The sequence below is a fragment of the Oncorhynchus keta genome, chromosome 1, assembly GCF_023373465.1.
Source record: "Oncorhynchus keta strain PuntledgeMale-10-30-2019 chromosome 1, Oket_V2, whole genome shotgun sequence".
Classification (NCBI taxonomy): domain Eukaryota; kingdom Metazoa; phylum Chordata; class Actinopteri; order Salmoniformes; family Salmonidae; genus Oncorhynchus; species Oncorhynchus keta.
Genome location: NC_068421.1, coordinates 78,410,396 through 78,433,393, shown reverse-complemented (window position 1 = coordinate 78,433,393; position 22,998 = coordinate 78,410,396). Strand labels below are relative to the sequence as shown.

General features: G+C 45.1%; 1 protein-coding gene across 1 annotated transcript in view; it reads left to right on the top strand.

Moving 5' to 3' along the window:
- Nucleotides 1-671: 671 nt before the first annotated feature.
- LOC118376664 (solute carrier family 22 member 23-like) overlaps nucleotides 672-22,998 on the top strand; it is a 65,582-nt gene continuing 43,255 nt past the window's right edge. Inside the window, exons 1-4 of the mRNA XM_052461474.1 lie at nucleotides 672-1,499; nucleotides 1,618-2,161; nucleotides 4,315-4,418; nucleotides 4,933-5,087. Coding sequence (XP_052317434.1) covers nucleotides 1,339-1,499; nucleotides 1,618-2,161; nucleotides 4,315-4,418; nucleotides 4,933-5,087 — 964 coding nt within the window. The 5' untranslated portion in view covers nucleotides 672-1,338. The remainder of the gene's footprint in view (nucleotides 1,500-1,617; nucleotides 2,162-4,314; nucleotides 4,419-4,932; nucleotides 5,088-22,998) is intronic.

Sequence of the window (22,998 nt, the reverse complement as noted above, 5' to 3'; positions counted from 1 at the left end):
TGAAGGTTATTATGAGGTTCTACTGCCTCCATGTTCACTACAGTAATACTGCATCTTTACAGCGCTGCAGTGCAGGATGGGGAAATAGAATATGCCATATGACTTGACATGTCATCAAATCATAAAAGGGTGTGTTGTTTCACATTAAATGACCTAGATATCGTGCAGTCGGATTGTGAAGCAGATCATGTGGAGAAAACTGGTGTTTTCCTCAAGTACATCTGTTATATGACCTCTAATAATCATCACTTCCTGGCACACCTGAGCTATGGTGACCAGGAGCCCTACATTAGTCAATTCCCCAGAACTTTGCCAAATTCAAGCCTGGGTGTCACGTTCAACTCATCCATGTCTCTCTGACATTTGAGCAAATAACATTTCACACCGGGAACAAATTAGAGGAGAGAAAGTGATGCATCAGATGAATTCTAAAACAACAGATTACCATACTTCTTGTCAAACGTTGAGCAATGCAAGGACTCTTTAACAGATTTTGATCATTTGACGCCCTCTGGCGAAGGACTACCCACACATCACCCTGCGGAGGAGACAATGTCATAATTGTACAATAGGCTGCAGCTGCAACCCATCTGTGTGACAGGCTATTGTCATCTCCAGAAATGCAAACGTTATTATCTATTTATGAGTCAGACATTCTTACATACATAATACACGCAGCTGTATGGAGTGTGTGAGTGTGGGGGGGGACACAAATCCTTATTGCCTCCAACACATCTCGAGTTAATCTCTAAATCTCACCTAATTGACGATAAACATGAACTGTGTAGTATTTCTCACAAACCTGTGTTATTATTTTGAGGGAAAGGGGGCAGGTGGTAAACAAAGGATATCTTTGTCGCGGTTTCGGTAGGCTACGGCACCGATTTCCAATTGCGCGTCAGTGGTGCAATCGATCGCCCCGTGAACACGGACCAATCACAGCGCGCCGAACAACGGTGAAGGGCGGGGCTTGATTCTCAGAGACTGAGTGCACAGCACAGTTTAGCCTACACCGATTACCAGCGAAACGAAGCGGGATTGGAGTGTGTGGTCGACTTGTTCAAAGCCAAGTGTATCCGAACGGAGAGACCTGGACGAATATTCATTGAAATCAAACGGTGATCTCATATTGGATGAGAGCCGTATAATATGTAGGATAGACCTAACGGCTGGTTCTGTCTGCAAACTGCAGCAATGACCACCACAACCACCACTATACCTGCGAGGGGTCAAGGACTTGGCAGGTGTGTTACCTGTGGAGCGCGTGGAGGGGCTAGCAAATGTGACGATCAGTCACCCACACCTCTTTGCCCGTGTGTCTAGTTTAACCCCACATGGATGGATGCTATCCCGTTGGAACACAAAGACCTTCAGCATGGTGAGCATGCCTGCCTCTCGGAGCCCACACCTTGCCGGTGCCCTCGCCGCAACTTCGCCCTGAGTCCCAGGCTCCACCTGAAACCGTCATTCGGTCAGCCTGTTCTAACCGGAGCACCATGGTGAGACGAGCAACCACTCGGTAATCTTCCAGAGGACCCTCATTCAACTCTCATTCTTCCCCAGTCTTTGTTGTATACATTTTGTCTGCCTGCGCTCTGGGTTTCCTTTGTAACACAGGGTTTACGCAGAGCCGAGTGGACAGGGCAGCAGAGCTCCAGGGTTTTGGCAGTTCTTTGTTGTCGAGATGGCAGCGGGACCAGAGCGGCCGGTGGCAGAGGCTCAGCAGCAGGAGCGGGACCAACTGCCAATTGAGAACGGCTTCGTGTCGCTGGAGCAGACACAGGCCCCCAGGCTGCTGCCGCACGTAGACGGCTCAGTTCTACCGTCTCTCGGGGGGTTTGGGAAACACCAAAAGCAGCTCGTGATCCTGACGTGGATACCGGCTTTATTTATCGGATTAAGCCAGTTTTCGGATTATTTCCTTTTGGCCCAACCGAACGGCACGTGCGTACAGCCTCTGGTCAACGGGAGTAATTGGACCATGGGATCTTTAATGTTACCGGTGACCGTAACGAATGGTGGCATTGGTACACCCGTGCCTTACCTCCCCCTAGACAATGGCACAAGAGACGGTGTCGGTGACAGCGGTGGCATGCAATGCGCGTGTAAGGAGTGGAAGCTGGAACTGCAGACTGGACTCAGTCAGAACGTGGTAACCAAGGTAACAAGTGTGCACCAGTTGCCATACCTTCCCTCTGACTGTTTCAGCATCTGAAAAAGCTGAACAATCATCAGCATCACTAACAGCACATCCTATGCAGCTATGGGGCACAAGTTGGTCTCAGTGGAGTTTAGTCTACCCAGCACCATGGACAGTACATACACTCTGCCAATGTTCCATTCTGTACATTCTGTGCCATAGGCCTACTGTAAGACAGAGCACAGTTTGCCCTCAGAGCATACAGTATCTGGTGCCCACTCATTTTCAAACCACTTTCATATCTCAGCTGACCCCAGTTGGCATGATCAAAACACACTACACTTTGGAGTATAACAATCCATGCCAGCTAATTGAATGAATCCTACTGTGGTGTTGCCTATTAGGCCACTCTGTGATACTGATGAGAGCAGAGGATGTGCTTATTGTACAATCCATCATAGAAGAAGAGTAGGTGTAGCAGGTAGTCTCTTTTGACCCCCAACGCATTGACCTGCATCTGAGCAGGTTTGACAAAATAACAATTCAATCTAAAACAGGTACATTCTTATATGAGATTAAGTTTAACTGTGTGTGTTAGTATGTGGGATCCTTTCTTAGTGTTTTATTGTGTGTGTGCGTGTGTTCAGTGCCAGACATCTGCTTTTTCAGATAATGCTGGGTTTAAATAGCCCATTGATAAACCTATTACAGTAGACTTATCAATCATACCCGATACTCATCTCTCTCTTCTCTCTTGCCCTTTTACTCTCCTTCAATCTCTCTCTTCCCTCTTTCTCTCTCTCCCTAGCTCTTCCTTACTCTCTCCAACCAAGTTGTGCTTCAGGATCTTTTAGTTTTATCCCTAACAACTCTTACTCTTTCTCTCATGTAGTTTGCTGTGTGATACTGTATCATGTTGTTGATAAACATGTACAGCATTTATGTCCCTCTCATTCTCTTTCTCTCCTGTTATTTGGTGTATTATTACTTATAACCTCAGCAATGCCTTATGCATGCTGCAAGGAGGGATGAGGACTGCAGATGTGGCCAGGGCAATAAATTGCCATGTTCGTACTGTGAGACGCCTAAGACAGCGCTACAGGGAGACAGGGCGGACAGCTGATCGTCCTCGCAGTGGCAGACCACGTGTAACACCTAAACAGGATCGGTACATCCGAACATCACACCTGTGTGACAGGTACAGGATGGCAACAACAACTGCCCGAGTTACACCAGGAAAGCACAATCCCTCCATCAGTGCTCAGACTGTCCGCAATAGGCTGAGAGAGGCTGGACTGAGGGCTTGTAGGCCTGTTGAAAGGCAGGTCCTCACCAGACATCACCAGCAACAACGTCGCCTATGGGCACAAACCCACCATCGCTGGACCAGACAGGACTGGCAAAAATGCTCTTCACTGAAGAGTCGCGGTTTTGTTGCATGAGGGGTGATGGTCGGATTCACGTTTATCGTCGAAGGAATGAGCATTACACCGAGGCTTGTACTCTGGGCGGGATCGATTTGGAGGTGGAGGGTCCGTCATGGTCTGGGGTGGTGTGTCACAGCATCATCGGACTGAGCTTGTTGTCATTGCAGGCATTCTCAATGCTGTGAGTTACAGGGAAGACATCCTCCTCCCTCATGTGGTACCCCTCCTGCAGGCTCATCCTGACATGACCCTCCAGCATGACAATGCCATCAGCCATACTGCTCGTTCTGTGCATGATTTCCTGCAAGACAGAAATGTCAGTGTTCTGCCATGGCCAGCGAATATCTCAATCCCATCTCAATCCCACTCCCCCCAGAAATGTCCTGGAACTTGTAGGTGCTTTAGTGGAAGAGTGGGGTAATATCTCACAGCAAGAACAGGCAAATCTGGTGCAGTCCATGAGGAGGAGATGCACTGCAGTACTTAATGCAGCTGGTGGCCATACCAGAGACTGATTTTTGATTTTGACCCCCCCCCTTTTGTTCAGGAACACATTATTCAATTTCTGTTAGTCACATGTCTGTGGAACTTGTTCAGTTTATGTCTCCGTTGTTGAATCTTGTTATGTTCATACATATATTTACACATGTTAAGTTTGCTGAAAATAAACACAGTTGACAGTGAGAGGATGTTTCTTTTCATGCTGAGTTTATTTTATACATATATTTCCCACTTCTCTCTCTGCAGTGGAACCTGGTGTGTGATTCGGCCTGGAAGGTTCACATCGCCAAGTTCTCTCTCTTAGTGGGATCTATCTTCGGCTACCTGGTGATGGGCATCCTGGCCGACTGGTACGTGATCCAGCATTCTCCTTCTCCATTTTGTGTCTTTGTGTGTGACAGTGGAAATCCGCTCCAACCGGGGCGGTACCTCACAACTCCCCCCAACGTAACAAAACATACTTCAGAAACAGTGTCAATACCAATGACCCATAAAAAGCCAAGGCATATCTGGATCTGGGGTGACAGTACTTCTAGGTCTCAGCAAGGTAGTAGTGATGCACTTAGCCATCTGCTACATGTGTTCTCATGTCTGTGTCTGCATCCCCACTCCCCCAGGCATCCGAGAATAGACAGTGTCTTATGAAAAACACCCACAGATCTCCCTGTTGAGTTGTCTGTGGGATTAGCTGTAGCTATAGCAACAGAGACTACTCTGACCCAATGATCTGCTGACCTCTAACCCAGGATCAGGTTGTAGACCATTGGACTAATTTCTCTTTCCATTTCTAATTTTCTTTCTCTCCCATTCGCTCTCTCTCTCTTTGTCTAATTCTCTCTCTCTATCTCTCGCTCTCTCTCTCAGGTTCGGTCGACACCCTGTCCTGATAGTCTCGGTGCTGTTCATGTTGGTGTTTGGTTTGAGTGTAGCGTTCTCCTTCAACGTGACCATGTTCAGCACATTACGTTTCTTTGAGGGCTTCTGTCTGGCTGGCCTCACTCTCTCCCTCTACATACTGAGTAAGTACACCTCCACTTCCTGGTATCTACTTCTGTTGTCTGTCAAAGACTGCCCAGGAAGCACAATGCATGGTCTTTCTAGAACGTAGGGCTCTACTCCACAAACTTCCTTTTCCTCTTCCCCCACATCACTCCACCTCGAAGGTAGTACCTCACTTCTCTCTCACTCAGCTTTTTCACACTATTCCTTCACCTCTCTCCACTCAACAAACCTTCTCTGGTGTGTTGCTAAGGGCTTTATTAGCATGGGGAAAACATGTTAACATTGCCAAAGCAAGTGAAGTAGGTAATAAACAAAAGTGAAATAAACAATAAGCAATACAAATTAACAGTAAACATTACACTCACAGAAGTTCCAAAATAATTAAGACATTTCAAATGTCATATTATGTCTATATGTACAGTGTTGTACATATATTTGCAGTGTTGATGTACAAATAGTTAAAGTACAAAAGGGGGGAAAAAATCAACATAAATATGGGTTGCATTTACAATGGTGTTTGTTCTTCATTGGTTGCCCTTTTCTTGTTGCTGTGATTGCACACGGGTTTTTCACCCAGTAGATATGGGACTTTATCAAAATGGGGTTTGTTTTCGGATCTGTGTAATCTGAGGGAAATATGTGTCTCTAATATGGTCATACATTTGGCAGGAGGTTAGGAAGCGCAGCTCAGTTTCCACCTCATTTTGTGGGCAATGTGCACATAGCCTGTCTTCTCTTGAGAGCCAGGTCTGCCTACGGCAGCCTTTCTCAATGGCAAGGCTATGCTCACTGAGTCTGTACATAGTCAAAGCTTTCCTTAAGTTTGGGTCAGTTACAGTGGTCAGGTATTCTACCACTGTATACTCTTTGTTTAGGACCAAATAGAATTCTAGTTTGCTGAGTTTTTTTGTTAATTCTTTATAAGTTATTCTGTTTTCGTTTTCTCATGATTCGGTTGGGTCTAATTGTGTTTCTGTCCTGGGGCTCTGTGGGGTCTGTATGTGAACAGAGCCCCAGGACCAGCTTGCTTAGGGGACTCTTCTCCAGGTTCATCTCTCTGTAGGTGATGGCTTTGTTATGGAAGGTCTGGGAATCGCTTCCTTTTAGGTGGTTGTAGAATTTAAACAACTCTTTTTTGGATTTTCATAATTAGCTGGTATCAGCCTAGTTCTGCTCTGCATGCATTATTTGGTGTTTTACGTTGTACACTGAGGATATTTTTGCAGAATCATTTATGCAGTCTCTCCATTTGGTGTTTGTCCCATTTTGTGAATTATTGATTGGTGAGCAGACCCCAGACCTCACAACCACAAAGGGCTATGGGTTCTATAACTGATTCAAGTATTTTTAGCCAGTTCCTAATTGGTATGTCAAATTTTATGTTATTTTTGATGGCATAGAAGCCCTTCTTGCCTTGTCTCTGAGATCGTTCACAGCTTTGTGGAAGTTACCTGTGGCGCTGATGTTTAGACCGAGGTATGTATAGTTGTTTGTGTGCTCTAGGGCAACGGTGTCTAGATGGAATTTGTATTTGTGGTCCTGGCGACTGGACCTTTTTTGGAACACCGTTATTTTTGTCTTATTGAGATTTACTGTCAGGGCCCAGGTCTGACAGAAGATCTAGGTGCTGCTCTAGGCCCTCCTTGTTTGGTGACAGAAGCACCAGATCATCAACAAACAGTAGGCATTTGACTTCAGATTCTAGTAGGGTGAGGCTGGGCGTTGCAGACTGTTCTAGTGCCCTTGCTAATTCGTTGATATATAATGTTGAAGAGGGTGGGGCTTAAGCTGCATCCCTGTCTCACCCAACGGGCCTGTGGAAAGAAATGTTTGTGTTTTTTGCCAATTTTAACCGCACACTTGTTGTTTGTGTACATGGATTACATGATGTTGTATGTTTTTCCCCCAACACCACTTTCCATCAATTTGTATAGCAGACCCTCATGCCAAATTGAGTCAAAAGCTTTTTTGAAATCAATAAGGCATGCGAAGACTTTGTTTTGGTTGGATTGTTTGTCAATTAGGGTGTGCAGGGTGAATACGTGGTCTGTCGTATGGTAATTTGTTTTAAAGCCAATTTGACATTTGCTCAGTACATTGTTTTCACTGAGGAAATGAATTAGTCTGCTGTTAATTATAATGCAGAGGATTTTCCCGAGGCTGCTGATGACGCATATCCCATGGTAGTTAAAGGGGTCAAATTTGTCTCCACTATTGTGGATTGGGGTGATCAGTCCTTGGTTCCAAATATTGGGGAAGATGCCAGAGCTAAGGATGATGTTAAAGAGTTTTAATATAGCCAATTGGAATTTGTGGTCTGTCTATTTTATAATTTCATTGAGGATACCATCAACACCACAGGCCTTTTTGGATTGGAGGGTTTGTATTTTGTCCTGTTGTTCATTCAATTTACATTGGAGAATCCTATAGGTTGTGGTAGTCTTTAATAGTTGATTCTAAGATTTGTATTTGATCATGTATATTTTTTTTGCAGTTTTTTCTTTGTTATAGGGACAAAAATATTGGAAAAGTGGTTTCCCCTTACATCTCCGTTTTGGATAGATAACTAGGGATGCACAATATTATAGGAATTGGCCGATATGGCCGATATTGGCCGATATTAGCTAAAAATACCAACATTGGCCCGATGTCTAGTTTAAAGCCGATGTTCAAAACCGATGTCAAAGCTGACGTGCATACCTATATAATGTAGATAGATGACGTGCATACCTATATAACGTAGATAGATGACGTGCATACCTATATAATGTAGATAGATGACGTGCATACCTATATAACATAGATAGATGACGTGCATACCTATATAACGTAGATAGATGACGTGCCATACGTAGGTAGATGACGTGCATACCTATATAACGTAGATAGATGACGTGCATACCTATATAATGTAGATAGATGACGTGCATACCTATATAACATAGATAGATGACGTGCATACCTATATAACGTAGATAGATGACGTGCATACCTATATAACGTAGGTAGATGACGTGCATACCTATATAACGTAGGTAGATGACGTGCATACCTATATAACGTAGGTAGATGACGTGCATACCTTTATAACGTAGATAGATGACGTGCATACCTATATAACATAAGTAGATGACGTGCCATACCTATATAACATAGGTAGATGACGTGCCATACCTATATAACATAGGTAGATGACGTGCCATACCTATATAACATAGGTAGATGACGTGCATACCTATATAACATAGGTAGATGACGTGCATACCTATATAACGTAGATAGATGACGTGCATACCTATATAACGTAGATAGATGACGTGCATACCTATATAACGTAGATAGATGACGTGCATACCTATATAACGTAGATAGATGACGTGCATACCTATATAACGTAGATAGATGACGTGCATACCTATATAACGTAGATGGATGACGTGCATACCTATATAACGTAGATGGATGACGTGCAGACCTATATAACCTAGATAGATTTTACATTACATTTAAGTCATTTAGCAGACGCTCTAGATGACGTGCATACCTATATAACGTAGGTAGATGACTTAATGACTCCACGAAAAATACAGCACTACACAGAAAAAAAGCCGAAATTACTAAGCGCACGCACACTTCCAACAACTAAACAAGTTCAAGTCGAGCAGTCATTTGAAAGAGTAAGTACATTTTTGCGAGACAACTCAAAGGCGAAATCCATTAACGCCAAGATAATGGAATTCATTGCCCTTGACAATCAACCGTAGATTGATAGATGATGTTGGCTTTCACCGACTGGTCGAGCACACGTAAATACCCCAAAAATTGCTTTTGGGTCAGTGTGTGTGTGTGTGTGTGTGTGTGGGTGTGTGTTTCAACTATTTAACTGCACTAGAATGCTTAAAAGGCCGCAAAAAAACCATGATTTGTTTTCAGTATCGGTATCGGGTTTTTTTGTCAAGGAAAATATTGGATATCGGTGTCGGCCAAAAATGTCACATCCCTATAGATAACTCTTGTTGTTGTTTGGTTAGTGTTTTCCAATCTTTCCAGGATTGGTTAGAGTTTATGGATTCTTCAATTACATTGAGCTGATTTCTGACGTGCTGTTCCTTCTTTTTCCGTAGTCTATTTATTTATTGTTTTAGTGATTCACCATTGTGAAGGCGAAGGCTCATGGTTTTCTGGGTCTCTAATTTTTAGGTTGGGTAGGTTTCTCAATTTCTTTCTTAAGTTTTTGCATTCTTCATCAAACCATTTGTCATTGTTGTTAATTTTCTTCGGTTTTCTGTTTGAAATTTTTAGATTTGATAGGGAAGCTGAGAGGTCAAATATACTGTTTAGGTTTTCTACTGCCAAGTTAACACCTTCACTATTAGGAAGTTGTGTAAAAGGAATTGAATTTGTTGTTGCCTAATTGTTTTTTGGTAGATTTCCACAATACTTTCCTTCCATCTATAGCATTTCTTAATATTATTCAGTTCCTTTGGTTTGATGCCCCACGATTGAATATTGCTCTGTTCAAGTAGACAGTGATTTTGCTATGATTTTGATAGGGGTGTCAGTGGGTTGACTGTGAACGCTCTGAGAGACTCTGGGTTGAAGTCAGTGATAAAGTAGTCTACAGTACTACTGCCAAGAGATGAGCTATACATTGGGGAGAACATTTTTTTTAATCATAGGTACACTTCAACTGTGAGAGACGGAATCTAAAACAAAAATCCAGAAAATCATATTGTAATGATTTTTAAGTAATTAATTTGCATTTTATTGCATGACATAAGTATTTGATACATCAGAAAAGCAGAACTTAATATTTGGTACAGAAACCTTTGTTTGCAATTACAGAGATCATATGTTTCCTGTAGTTCTTGACCAGGTTTGCACACACTGCAGCAGGGATTTTGGCCCATACAGACCTTCTCCAGATCCTTCAGGTTTCGGGGCTGTCGCTGGGCAATACGGACTTTCAGCTCCCTCCAAAGATTTTCTATTGGGTTCAGGTCTGGCTACGCCACTCCAGGACCTTGAGATGCTTCTTACGGAGCCACTCCTTAGTTGCCCTGGCTATGTGTTTCGGGTCGTTGTCTTGCTGGAAGACCCAGCAACGACCCATCTTCAATGCTCTTACTGAGGGAAGGAGGTTGTTGGCCAAGATCTCGCAATACATGGCTCCATCTATCCTCCCCTCAATACGGTGCAGTCGTCCTGTCCCCTTTGCAGAAAAGCATCCCCAAAGAATGATGTTTCCACCTCCATGCTTCACAGTTGGGATGGTGTTCTTGGGGCTGTACTCATCCTTCTTCTTCCTCCAAACACGGCGAGTGGAGTTTAGACCAGAAAGCTCTATTTTTGTCTCATCAGACCACGTGACCTTCTCCCATTCCTCCTCTGGATCATCCAGATGGTCATTGGCAAACTTCAGACGGGCCTGGACATGCGCTGGCTTGAGCAGGGGGACTTTGCGTGCACTGCAGGATTTTAATCCATGACGGCGTAGTGTGTTACTAATGGCTTCCCTTGAGACTGTGGTCCCAGCTCTCTTCAGGTCATTGACCAGGTCCTGCCGTGTAGTTCTGGGCTGATCCCTCACCTTCCTCATGATCATTGATGCCCCACGTGGTGAGATCTTGCATGGAGCCCCAGACCGAGGGTGATTGACCGTCATCTTGAACTTCTTCCATTTTCTAATAATTGCGCAAACAGTTTCCTTCTCACCAAGCTGCTTGCCTGTAGCCCATCCCATCCTTGTGCAGGTCTACAATTTTATCCCTGACGTCCTTACACAGCTCTCTGGTCTTGGCCATTGTGGAGAGGTTGGAGTCTGTTTGATTGAGTGTTGACCTTTTGGCCTTTCTAGGGAGTTTTTCCTAGCCACCGTGCTTCTACACCTGCATTGCTTGCTGTTTGGGGTTTTAGGCTGGGATTCTGTACAGCACTTTGAGATATCAGCTGATGTACGAAGGGCTATATAAATACATTTGATTTGATTTGATTTGACCTGCCTCACCCAATGTGATACGGAATCGCCATTATTTTTAATTTTTAGAACACACTCAAGAACCTCCAGAAGCTAACCAGCTAACTAGCTATTTAGTCATTGTTAGCCACTGCTAACTGTTTTTTAACCTGGATAACACTCGCCAGTCCAGCTTCCCTGCCCCATCCACCGCTGCCCCCCTGGACACCGATCACTTGGCTACATAGCTGATGCATGCTAGACTGTCCATTAATCACGGTACTCCATTCTGCTTGTTTATGTTTTATCTGTCGGCCCCAGCCGCACTCAGGCTCTGTGTGTAGTTAATCCGACCCCCCCCCTGCCTAGCCTACGCCATTTTACCTGCTGTTGTTGTGCTAGCTGATTAGCTGTTGTTGTCTCACCTACTGTTTTAGCTACTGTTTTAGCTACCTCTCCCAATTCAACACCTGTGATTACTGTATGTCTCTCTCAAATGTCAATATGCCTTGTATACTGTTGTTCAGGTTAGTTATCATTGTTTTAGTTTACAATGGAGCCCCTAGTTCCACTCTTCATACCCCTTATACCTCCTTTGTCCCACCTCCCACACATGCGGTGACCTCACCCATTACAACCAGCTTGTCCAGAGATACAACCTCTCTCATCATCACCCAGTGCCTGGGCTTACCTCCGCTGTACCCGCACCCGCATACCCCTGTCTGCGCATTATGCCCTGAATATATTGTACCATGCCCAGAAATCTGCTCCTTTCATTCTCTGTCCCCAACGCTCTAAGCGACCAGTTTTGATAGCCTTTAGCCGCACCCTCATACTACTCCTCCTCTGTTCCGCGGGTGATGTGGAGGTAAATCCAGGCCCTGCATGTCCCCAGGCACCCTCATTTGTTGACTTCTGTGATCGAAAAAGCCTTGGTTTCATGCATGTCAACATCAGAAGCCTCCTCCCTAAGTTTGTTTTACTCACTGCTTTAGCACACTCTGCTAACCCTGATGTCCTTGCCGTGTCTGAATCCTGGCTCAGGAAGGCCACCAAAAATTCTGAGATTTCCATACCCAACTATAACATCTTCCGTCAAGATAGAACTGCCAAAGGGGAGGAGATGCAGTCTACTGCAGAGATAGCCTGCAAAGTAATGTCATACTTTCCAGGTCCATACCCAAACAGTTCGAACTACTAATCTTGAAAATGACTCTCTCCAGAAATAAGTCTCTCACTGTTGCCGCCTGCTACCGACCCCCCTCAGCACCCAGCTGTGCCCTGGACACCATTTGTGAATTGATTGCCCCCCATCTAGCTTCAGAGTTTGTTCTGTTAGGTGACCTAAACTGGGATATTCTTAACACCCCGGCAGTCCTACAATCTAAGCTAGATGCCCTCAATCTCACACAAATCATCAAGGAACCCACCAGGTACAACCCTAAATCTGTAAACAAGGGCACCCTCATAGACGTCATCCTGACCAACTGGCCCTCCAAATATACCTCCGCTGTCTTCAACCAGGATCTCAGCGATCACTGCCTCATTGCCTGTATCCGCTACGGAGCCGCAGTCAAACGACCACCCCTCATCACTGGCAAACGCTCCCTAAAACACTTCTGTGAGCAGGCCTTTATAATCGACCTGGCCCGGGTATCCTGGAAGGACATTGACCTCATCCCGTCAGTTGAGGATGCCTGGTCATTCTTTAAAAGTAACTTCCTCACCATTTTAGATAAGCATGCTCCGTTCAAAAAATGCAGAACTAAGAACAGATATAGCCCTTGGTTCACTCCAGACCTGACTGCCCTCGACCAGCACAAAAACATCCTGTGGCGGACTGCAATAGCATCGAACAGTCCCCGCGATAAGCAAATGTTCAGGGAAGTCAGGAACCAATACACGCAGTCAGTCAGGAAAGCTAAGGCCAGCATCTTCAGGAAGAAGTTTGCATCCTGTAGCTCCAACTCCAAAAAGTTCTGGGACACTGTGAAGTCCATGGAGAACAAGAGCACCTCCTCCCAGCTGCCCACTGCACTGAGGCTAGGTAACATGGTCACCACCGATAAATCCATGATTATCGAAAACTTCAACAAGCATTTCTCAACGGCTGGCCATGCCTTCCGCCTGGCTACTCCAACCTTGGCCAACAGCTCCGCCCCCCCCGCAGCTACTCGCCCAAGCCTCTCCAGGTTCTCCTTTACCCAAATCCAGATAGCAGATGTTCTGAAAGATCTGCAAAACCTGGACCCGTATAAATCAGCTGGGCTTGACAATCTGGACCCTCTATTTCTGAAACTATCCGCCGCCACTGTCGCAACCCCTATTACCAGCCTGTTCAACCTCTCTTTCATATCGTCTGAGATCCCCAAGGACTGGAAAGCTGCCGCAGTCATCCCCCTCTTCAAAGGGGGAGACACCCTGGACCCAAACTGTTACAGACCTATATCCATCCTGCCCTGCCTATCTAAGGTCTTCGAAAGCCAAGTCAACAAACAGGTCACTGACCATCTCGAATCCCACCGTACCTTCTCCGCTGTGCAATCTGGTTTCCGAGCCGGTCACGGGTGCACCTCAGCCACGCTCAAGGAACTAAACGATATCATAACCGCCATCGATAAAAAGACAGTACTGTGCAGCCGTCTTCATCGACCTTGCCAAGGCTTTCGACTCGGTCAATCACCATATTCTTATCGGCAGACTCAGTAGCCTCGGTTTTTCGGATGACTGCCTTGCCTGGTTCACCAATTACTTTGCCGACTCTTTTCTCTGTATACATCAATGATGTTGCTCTTGCTGCGGGCGATTCCCTGATCCACCTCTACGCAGACGACACCATTCTATATACTTCCGGCCCGTCCTTGGACACTGTGCTATCTAACCTCCAAACGAGCTTCAATGCCATACAACACTCCTTCCGTGGCCTCCAACTGCTCTTAAACGCTAGTAAAACCAAATGCATCCTTTTCAACCGTTCGCTGCCTGCACCCGCACGCCTGACCAGCATCACCACCCTGGATGGTTCCAACCTTGAATATGTGGACATCTATAAGTACCTAGGTGTCTGGCTAGACTGTAAACTCTCCTTCCAGACTCATATCAATCATCTCCAATCGAAAATCAAATCAAGAGTCGGCTTTCTATTCCGCAACAAAGCCTCCTTCACTCACGCCGCCAAACTTACCCTAGTAAAACTGACTATCCTACCGATCCTCGACTTCGGCGATGTCATCTACAAAATTGCTTCCAACACTCTACTCAGCAAACTGGATGCAGTTTATCACAGTGCCATCCGTTTTGTCACTAAAGCACCTTATACCACCCACCACTGCGACTTGTATGCTCTAGTCGGCTGGCCCTCGCTACATATTCGTCGTCAGACCCACTGGCTCCAGGTCATCTACAAGTCCATGCTAGGTAAAGCTCCGCCTTATCTCAGTTCACTGGTCACGATGGCAACACCCACCCGTAGCACGCGCTCTAGCAGGTGTATCTCACTGATCATCCCTAAAGCCAACACCTCATTTGGCCGCCTTTCGTTCCAGTTCTCTGCTGCCTGTGACTGGAACGAATTGCAAAAATCGCTGAAGTTGGAGACTTTTATCTCCCTCACCAACTTCAAACATCTGCTATCTGAGCAGCTAACCTATCGCTGCAGCTGTACATAGTCTATCGGCAAATAGCCCACCCATTTTTACCTACCTCATCCCCATACTGTTTTTATTTATTTACTTTTCTGCTCTTTTGCACACCAATATCTCTACCTGTACATGACCATCTGATCATTTATCACTCCAGTGTTAATCTGCAAAATTGTAATTATTTGCCTACCTCATGCCTTTTGCACACAATGTATATAGACTCCCCCTTTTTTCTTCCTATTGTGTTATTGACTTGTTAATTGTTTACTCCATGTGTAATTCTGTGTTGTCTGCTCACACTGCTATGCTTTATCTTGGCCAGGTCGCAGTTGCAAATGAGAACTTGTTCTCAACTAGCCTACCTGGTTAAATAAAGGTGAAATAAAATAAAATAAAAAGTGTGTGGACAGGTGGGATTCTTAAAGAAAAACTAACAGGTCTGTGAGAGCCGGAACTCTTACTGGTTGGTAGGTGATCAAATACTTATGTCACGCAATAAAATGCAAATGAATTACTTAAAAATCATACAATGTGATTTTCTGGGTTTTTGTTTTCGATTCTAACTCTTACAGTTGAAGTGTACCTATGATAACAATTACAGACCTCTACATGCTTTATAAGTAGGAAAACCTGCAAAATCGGCAGTGTCAGTATCAAATACTTGTTCTCCCCACTGTAGGTGTACCTACCATAGGAGGCCCCTCGAGGCCTACCATTGACTATGTACATACCCAGCGTTCGACAGAGCTGCTGGAGTTGTGACCCGTTTTTGTTGTTTATGTTGTCGTAGTTGTACCTTGGGGGGCATATGGGGAAGGGAATGCTGTCACCTCCAGGCAGGTGTTTGTCCCCCTGTATGCAGAGGGTGTCAGGTTCTTGACCAGTTCTGGCATTTAGGTCACCACAGACTAGTACATGTCTATGGGCCTGGAAATGGTTGATTTCCTCCTCCAGGATGGAGAAGCTGTCTTCATTAAAGCATGGGTGTTCTATTGGGGGGGATATAGGTAGCACACAGGAGGACATTTTCCCCTGTTGAGATAATGCTCTCAGTCTCTGTGTCTGTCTACCTGAAGTGATAAACAACAACATTAGACTATGGGTGTTGATTATATTCACAGCATTGTTAAACCTCAATGGTCTCTGTCTAGTTCGATTAGATACACTGCATGAATAAGATGATTAGCATGATTCACTTTACAGTATTTGGTGGGGGACCTGACAATGTCTTGTTTTGCTTTGTCCTTTATCTAAAGCTATGGCTGACTGCCATACTGATGCCCAACCCCCTAACCACTGTTCCCCTCCCCCTTGATGGGGACATCAGTATATTCTAGCTTGTCCTTTATCTACAGCTATGTTTGGCATACTATCCTCCTGCCCTTTTACCATAAAACCTCCAACCCCTCTCCCTTGTCACCTAGGCTTTTTGGACTTTTCTCACTAGAGAGATTAGTCAGTCAGCTTGAGGGTGGGGGGCGGGGGAGGGGGGTGCTGCTGTGTTAGGTCTGCAGCGGTATTGTTCAACACAGCAGGGGGTAGCTGATAAATGTCTTCTAAGCTTCACTAAAAACAAACAAACAAAATGGACGCCTCTTAGAGCTGTGGTGAGTAATACGGGGGTTTAATCGCTGAGCTGTTGATACTGTAGAACCTTAACTGTTCCTGTTGTTACTGTTGTTATAGAGACTCTCACTATGCTTTATAATGCCTGTCCAGATAAATGCAGGGGATTTTACGCTTCTATGGAGGTGATCCTGGGGAAATGGTTTGATGCTAACTGGATGAATATAGAATTCCTCCATTTTTTGTGGTGTACTACGGATGTGTTTTTTGAGAAATAGGTTATGGGTTTTTGTGCTGGTGAATGTGTGGTCTCACATTAGCCAGATGAATGCTGTATGGTGCTGTATGGTGTTGTTTGGGTGTTTGTTAATCAAACAGACTGTCTACAAACTCGGAGTCATGTTTTGTTTGTGTGAGGTCATTGTTACCAGGCCATACTAGAAGGGAGGCTGACAAAGCTGTTTCCCCATCATGCCTTCCCATTTTTTCACCGATCAGGTTCTGTGTCTAAAATCATAATTTCTTAATGTTCACATTCAGTAATCATGTATAAGACCAGCTGACATTGTGGTGTGTCACAAACAAAGACCGCACACACACATACACAGGCTCCTCGGCTCACGCATGCACGTACGCACACACACAGCTACCTATGCTGGCAAAAGACAACCCGTATACTACTGTTTGTCAGCCTAAATAGAAAAGTCATTTAAATGGGATCCATTTCACTTGACACATGTCTAAGTGTTGCTTTACACCTGAGACCTAACAGTCCTTCGGGCCCTGGCAGAGACATGGCCCCTCGGGAATAAGACTGATTATACAGTAGATATTCACCCACACACAACTAGCAGCTTGTGACCTTGATCTGAAATAATGCTTTGAATAGGCACTGTTCTCTCACTGTAATTATACAGGGTGTGTGTGTGGGTTGGTTCGTCTATTCTTGTGGGGACCTAAAATCCCCAAAAGTCACCACAAGGATAGTAAAACAAGGAAAATTCTCCCTCGTGGGGACATTTCCCACATCCCAATGAGGACAGAGACTATTTTAAGCTTAGGGGTTCGGTTTAGGGTTAGGGTTACAGTTATGATTATGGTAAGAGTTAGTGGTTAAGAGTTAGGTTTTGGGTTAGGGTTATGGGTTAAATTTAGGGTTATGGTAAGGGTCAGGGGTTAGGGAAAATATGATTTTAAATGGAAATAAATGTTTGGTCCCCACAAGGATAGAATAAGATAGTGTGTGTGTGTGGAGAGAGAGAGAGAGAAAGAGAGAATGTGTGTTAAGTCCTATGTTGTCTGTGCTTTATTGTGTAAATAGGTATTCAGAAGAGAGTGTACAGAGTGGACAGAGAATATAGCTACTGTAGCTATGCAGTGGGTTGCCATGGTACTTATGTTATGTTGTGACAATAAAAACATGTATTTCACTGCTTGCATGAGCTGCATGTGTTATCATTTACAGTATAGTGACAACCTCCAATATTTAAATACTCCATTGATGACCCATTTATGTACATTTACTGAGCTTTATTGTTACTTGAACCTCATTGTCTTCTGTCACATGATATACAGTGGGGCAAAAAAGTATTTAGTCAGCCACCAATTGTGCAAGTTCTTAAACCTATTTTCCACCATAATTTGCAAATAAATACATTGAAAATCCTACAATGTGATTTTCTGGATTTTTTTTCCTCATTTTGTCTGTCATAGTTGAAGTGTACCTATGATGAAACTTACAGACCTCTCGTCTTTTTAAGTGGGAGAACTTGCACAATTGGTGGCTGACTAAATACTTGTTTGCCCCACTGTATACTGTCAGAGCTGGTAGCATAAAGCTGCATTGTTCAAAATCAAATCAAATCAAATTGTATTTGTCACATACACATGGTTAGCAGATGTTAATGCGAGTGTAGCGAAATGCTTGTGCTTCTAGTTCCGACAATGCAGTGATAACCAACAAGTAATCTAACTAACAATTCCAAAACTACTGTCTTATACACAGTGTAAGGGGATAAAGAATATGTACATAAGGATATATGAATGAGTGATGGTACAGAGCAGCATACAGTAGATGGTATCGAGTACAGTATATACATATGAGTATGTAGACAAAGTAAACAAAGTGGCATAGTTAAAGTGGCTAGTGATACATGTATTACATAAGGATGCAGTCGATGATGTAGAGTACAGTATATACGTATGCATATGAGATGAATAATGTAGGGTAAGTAACATTATATAAGGTAGCATTGTTTAAAGTGGCTAGTGATATATTTACATCATTTCCCATCAATTCCCATTATTAAAGTGGCTGGAGTTGGGTCAGTGTCAATGACAGTGTGTTGGCAGCAGCCACTCAATGTTAGTGGTGGCTGTTTAACAGTCTGATGGCCTTGAGATAGAAGCTGTTTTTCAGTCTCTCGGTCCCAGCTTTGATGCACCTGTACTGACCTGTAATGATAGCGGGGTGAACAGGCAGTGGTTCGGGTGGTTGATGTCCTTGATGATCTTTATGGCCTTCCTGTAACATCGGGTGGTGTAGGTGTCCTGGAGGGCAGATAGTTTGCCCCCGGTGATGCGTTGTGCAGACCTCACTACCCTCTGGAGAGCCTTACGGTTGAGGGCGGAGCAGTTGCCGTACCAGGCCCGCCAGGAAGCCCGCCAGGATGCTCTCGATTGTGCATCTGTAGAAGTTTGTGAGTGCTTTTGGTGACAAGACGAATTTCTTCAGCCTCCTGAGGTTGAAGAGGCGCTGCTGCGCCTTCTTCACGACGCTGTCAGTGTGAGTGGACCAATTCAGTTTGTCTGTGATGTGTATGCCGAGGAACTTAACTTGCTACCCTCTCCACTACTGTTCCATCGATGTGGATAGGGGTTGTTCCCTCTGCTGTTTCCTGAAGTCCACAATCATCTCCTTAGTTTTGTTGACGTTGAGTGTGAGGTTATTTTCCTGACACCACACTCAGAGGGCCCTCACCTCCTCCCTGTAGGCCGTCTCGTCGTTGTTGGTAATCAAGCCTACCACTGTTGTGTCGTCCTCAAACTTGATGATTGAGTTGGAGGCGTGCGTGGCCACGCAGTCGTGGGTGAACAGGGAGTACAGGAGAGGGCTCAGAACGCACCCTTGTGGGGCCCCGTGTTGAGGATCAGCGGGGAGGAGATGTTGTTGCATACCCTCACCACCTGGGGCGGCCCGTCAGGAAGTCCAGTACCCAGTTGCACAGGGCGGGGTCGAGACCCAGGGTCTCGAGCTTGATGACGAGCTTGGAGGGTACTATGGTGTTGAATGCCGAGCTGTAGTCGATGAACAGCATTCTCACATAGGTATTCCTCTTGTCCAGGTGGGTTAGGGCAGTGTGCAGTGTGGTTGAGATTGCATCGTCTGTGGACCTATTTGGGCGGTAAGCAAATTGGAGTGGGTCTAGGGTGTCAGGTAGGGTGGAGGTGATATGGTCCTTGACTAGTCTCTCAAAGCACTTCATGATGACGGAAGTGAGTGCTACGGGGCGGTAGTCGTTTAGCTCAGTTACCTTAGCTTTCTTGGGAACAGGAACAATGGTGGCCCTCTTGAAGCATGTGGGAACAGCAGACTGGTATAGGGATTGATTGAATATGTCCGTAAACACACTGGCCAGCTGGTCTGCGCATGCTCTGAGGGCGCGGCTGGGGATGCCGTGTGGGCCTGCAGCCTTGCGAGGGTTAACACGTTTAAATGTCTTACTCACCTCGGCTGCAGTGAAGGAGAGACCGCATGTTTTCGTTGCAGGCCGTGTCAGTGGCACTGTATTGTCCTCAAAGCGGGCAAAAAAGTTATTTAGTCTGCCTGGGAGCAAGACATCCTGGTCCGTGACTGGGCTGGGTTTCTTCTTGTAGTCCGTGATTGACTGTAGACCCTGCCACATGCCTCTTGTGTCTGAGCCGTTGAATTGAGATTCTACTTTGTCTCTGTACTGACGCTTAGCTTGTTTAATAGCCTTGCGGAGGGAATAGCTGCACTGTTTGTATTCGGTCATGTTGCCAGACACCTTGCCCTGATTAAAAGCAGTGGTTCGCGCTTTCAGTTTCACGCGAATGCTGCCATCAATCCACGGTTTCTGGTTAGGGAATGTTTTTATCGTTGCTATGGGAACGACATATTCGACGCACGTTCTAATGAACTCGCACACCGAATCAGCGTATTCGTCAATATTTTTATCTGACGCAATACGAAACATGTCCCAGTCCACGTGATGGAAGCAGTCTTGGAGTGTGGAGTCAGCTTGTTCTGACCAGCGTTGGACAGACCTCAGCGTGGGAGCCTCTTGTTTAAGTTTCTGCCTGTAGGCTTTTTTTTCAACAAAATGGAGTCGTGGTCAGCTTTTCCGAAAGGGGGGCGGGGCAGGGCCTTATATGCGTCGCGGAAGTTAGAGTAACAATGATCCAAGGTTTTACCACCCCTGGTTGCGCAATCGATATGCTGATAAAATTTAGGGAGTCTTGTTTTCAGATTAGCTTTGTTAAAATCCCCAGCTACAATGAATGCAGCCTCCGGATAAATGGTTTCCAGTTTGCAAAGAGTTAAATAAAGTTCGTTCAGAGCCATCGATGTGTCTGCTTGGGGGGGGGGATATATACGGCTGTGATTATAATCGAAGAGAATTCTCTTGGAAGATAATGCGGTCTACATTTGATTGTGAGGAATTCTAAATCAGGTGAACAGAAGGATTTGAGTTCCTGTATGTTTCCTTCATCACACCATGTCTCGTTAGTCATGAGGCATACGCCCCCGCCACTCTTCTTACCAGAAAGATGTTTGTCTCTGTCGGCGCGATGCGTGGAGAAACCCGTTGGCTGCACCGCATCGGATAGCGTCTTCCCAGTAAGCCATGTTTCCGTGAAGCAGAGAACGTTGCAGTCTCTGATGTCCCTCTGGAATGCTACCCTTGCTCGGATTTCATCAACCTTGTTGTCAAGAGACTGGACATTGGCAAGAAGAATGCTGGGGAGTGGTGCGCGATGTGCCCTTGTCCGGAGTCTGACCAGAAGACCGCTACGTTTCCCTCTTTTTCTGAGTCGTTTTCTTGGGTCGCTGCATGCGATCCATTCCGTTGTCCTGTTTGTAAGGCAGAACACAGGATCCGCGTCGCGGAAAACATATTCTTGGTCGTACTGATGGTGAGTTGACGCTGATCTTATATTCAGTAGTTCTTCTCGACTGTATGTAATGAAACCTAAGATGACCTGGGGTACTAATGTAAGAAATAACACGTAAAAAAACAAAAAACTGCATAGTTTCCTAGGAACGCGAAGCGAGGCGGCCATCTCTGTCGGCGCCGGAAGTAACTTATCGTTGTTCTTGTTGTTGTTATTATTGTTTGTCTCAGAGAGTAAGGAGTCGTACTATAGCATTTTGCCACACCCCAGTAGACATGCTCAAAAAGATTCATGTTAATAGAAAATAATAGCATATCGTTATTCCGAGGCCGCTATGGTAGTCATGGTATGGTCATGGTATGACCAACAATGGCACCGGAGAAGAAGGCTGACGTTTTACGTGTCCCCAACCGATTGTGTTTTATTTTTTTTATTTGCGTTGTTTGTCACTTATTTTCATTACTTTTTTTGTACGTAATGTTGCCGCTACTGTCTCTCATGAACGAACATAACTTCTGGACATCAGGACTGCTGTTACTCACCACGGACTGGCAGAATCCTTTTTTTCCTCTAACGAGACTGACGACCCCAACGTGAATGATATACTGCTTTCTCGGGAACAGGCCCAGATCCCCGTGACTTGCGTGAAGAGGAGGCTGAGAAAAAGGGGCCAGAGGGCAGGCTGCCATCTGAGAATTTGTAGCGATCGAATAAACCCCCACTTCTTCCATTCTGCTAGCAAACGTGCAATCTTTGGAGAATAAAATCAATGACCTACGCGGAAGAATAAACTACCAACGGGACATTCAAAACTGTAATATTTTACGTATCACAGAGTCGTGGCTGAACGACAACAATATCAACATACAGCTGGCTGGTTATACGATGTAACGGCAGGATAGAACAGCGGCGTCTGGTAAAACAAGGGGCGGCGGTCTATGTATTCTTGTAAATAATAGCTGGTGCACAATATCTAAGGACGTCTCAAGCTATTGCTCGCCTGAGGTAGAGTATCTCATGATAAGTATCTCATGATAAGCTGTAGTACCTACCTAGAGAGTTTACATCTGTATTCTTCGTAGCTGTTTACATACCACCACAGACGGAGGCTGGCACTAAGACAACATTGAACGAGCTGTATGCTCAACCAGAGGCGGCGCTCCGAGTAGCCGGGGACTATAATGCAATCTGTTTTACAACATTTCTATCAGCATTTTAGATGTGCAACCAGAGGGAAAACATCTCTGGACCACCTTTACTGCACACACAGAGACACATACACAGCTCTCCCTCGCCATCCATTTGGCAAATCTGACCATAATTCTATCCTCCTGATTCCTGCTTACAAGCAAAAATTAAAGCAGAATACACCAGTGACTAGATCAATAAAAAAGTGGTCAGATGAAGCAGATGCTAAGCTACAGGACTGTTTTGCTAGCACAGACTGGAATATGTTCTGGGATTCCACAGATGGCATTGAGGAGTACACCACATCAGTCATTGGCTTCATCAATAAGTGCATCGATGATGTCGTCCCCTCAGTGACCGTATGTACATTCCCCAACCAGAAGCCATGGATTACAGGCAACATCCGCACTGAGCTAAAGGCTAGAGCTGCCGCTTTCAAGG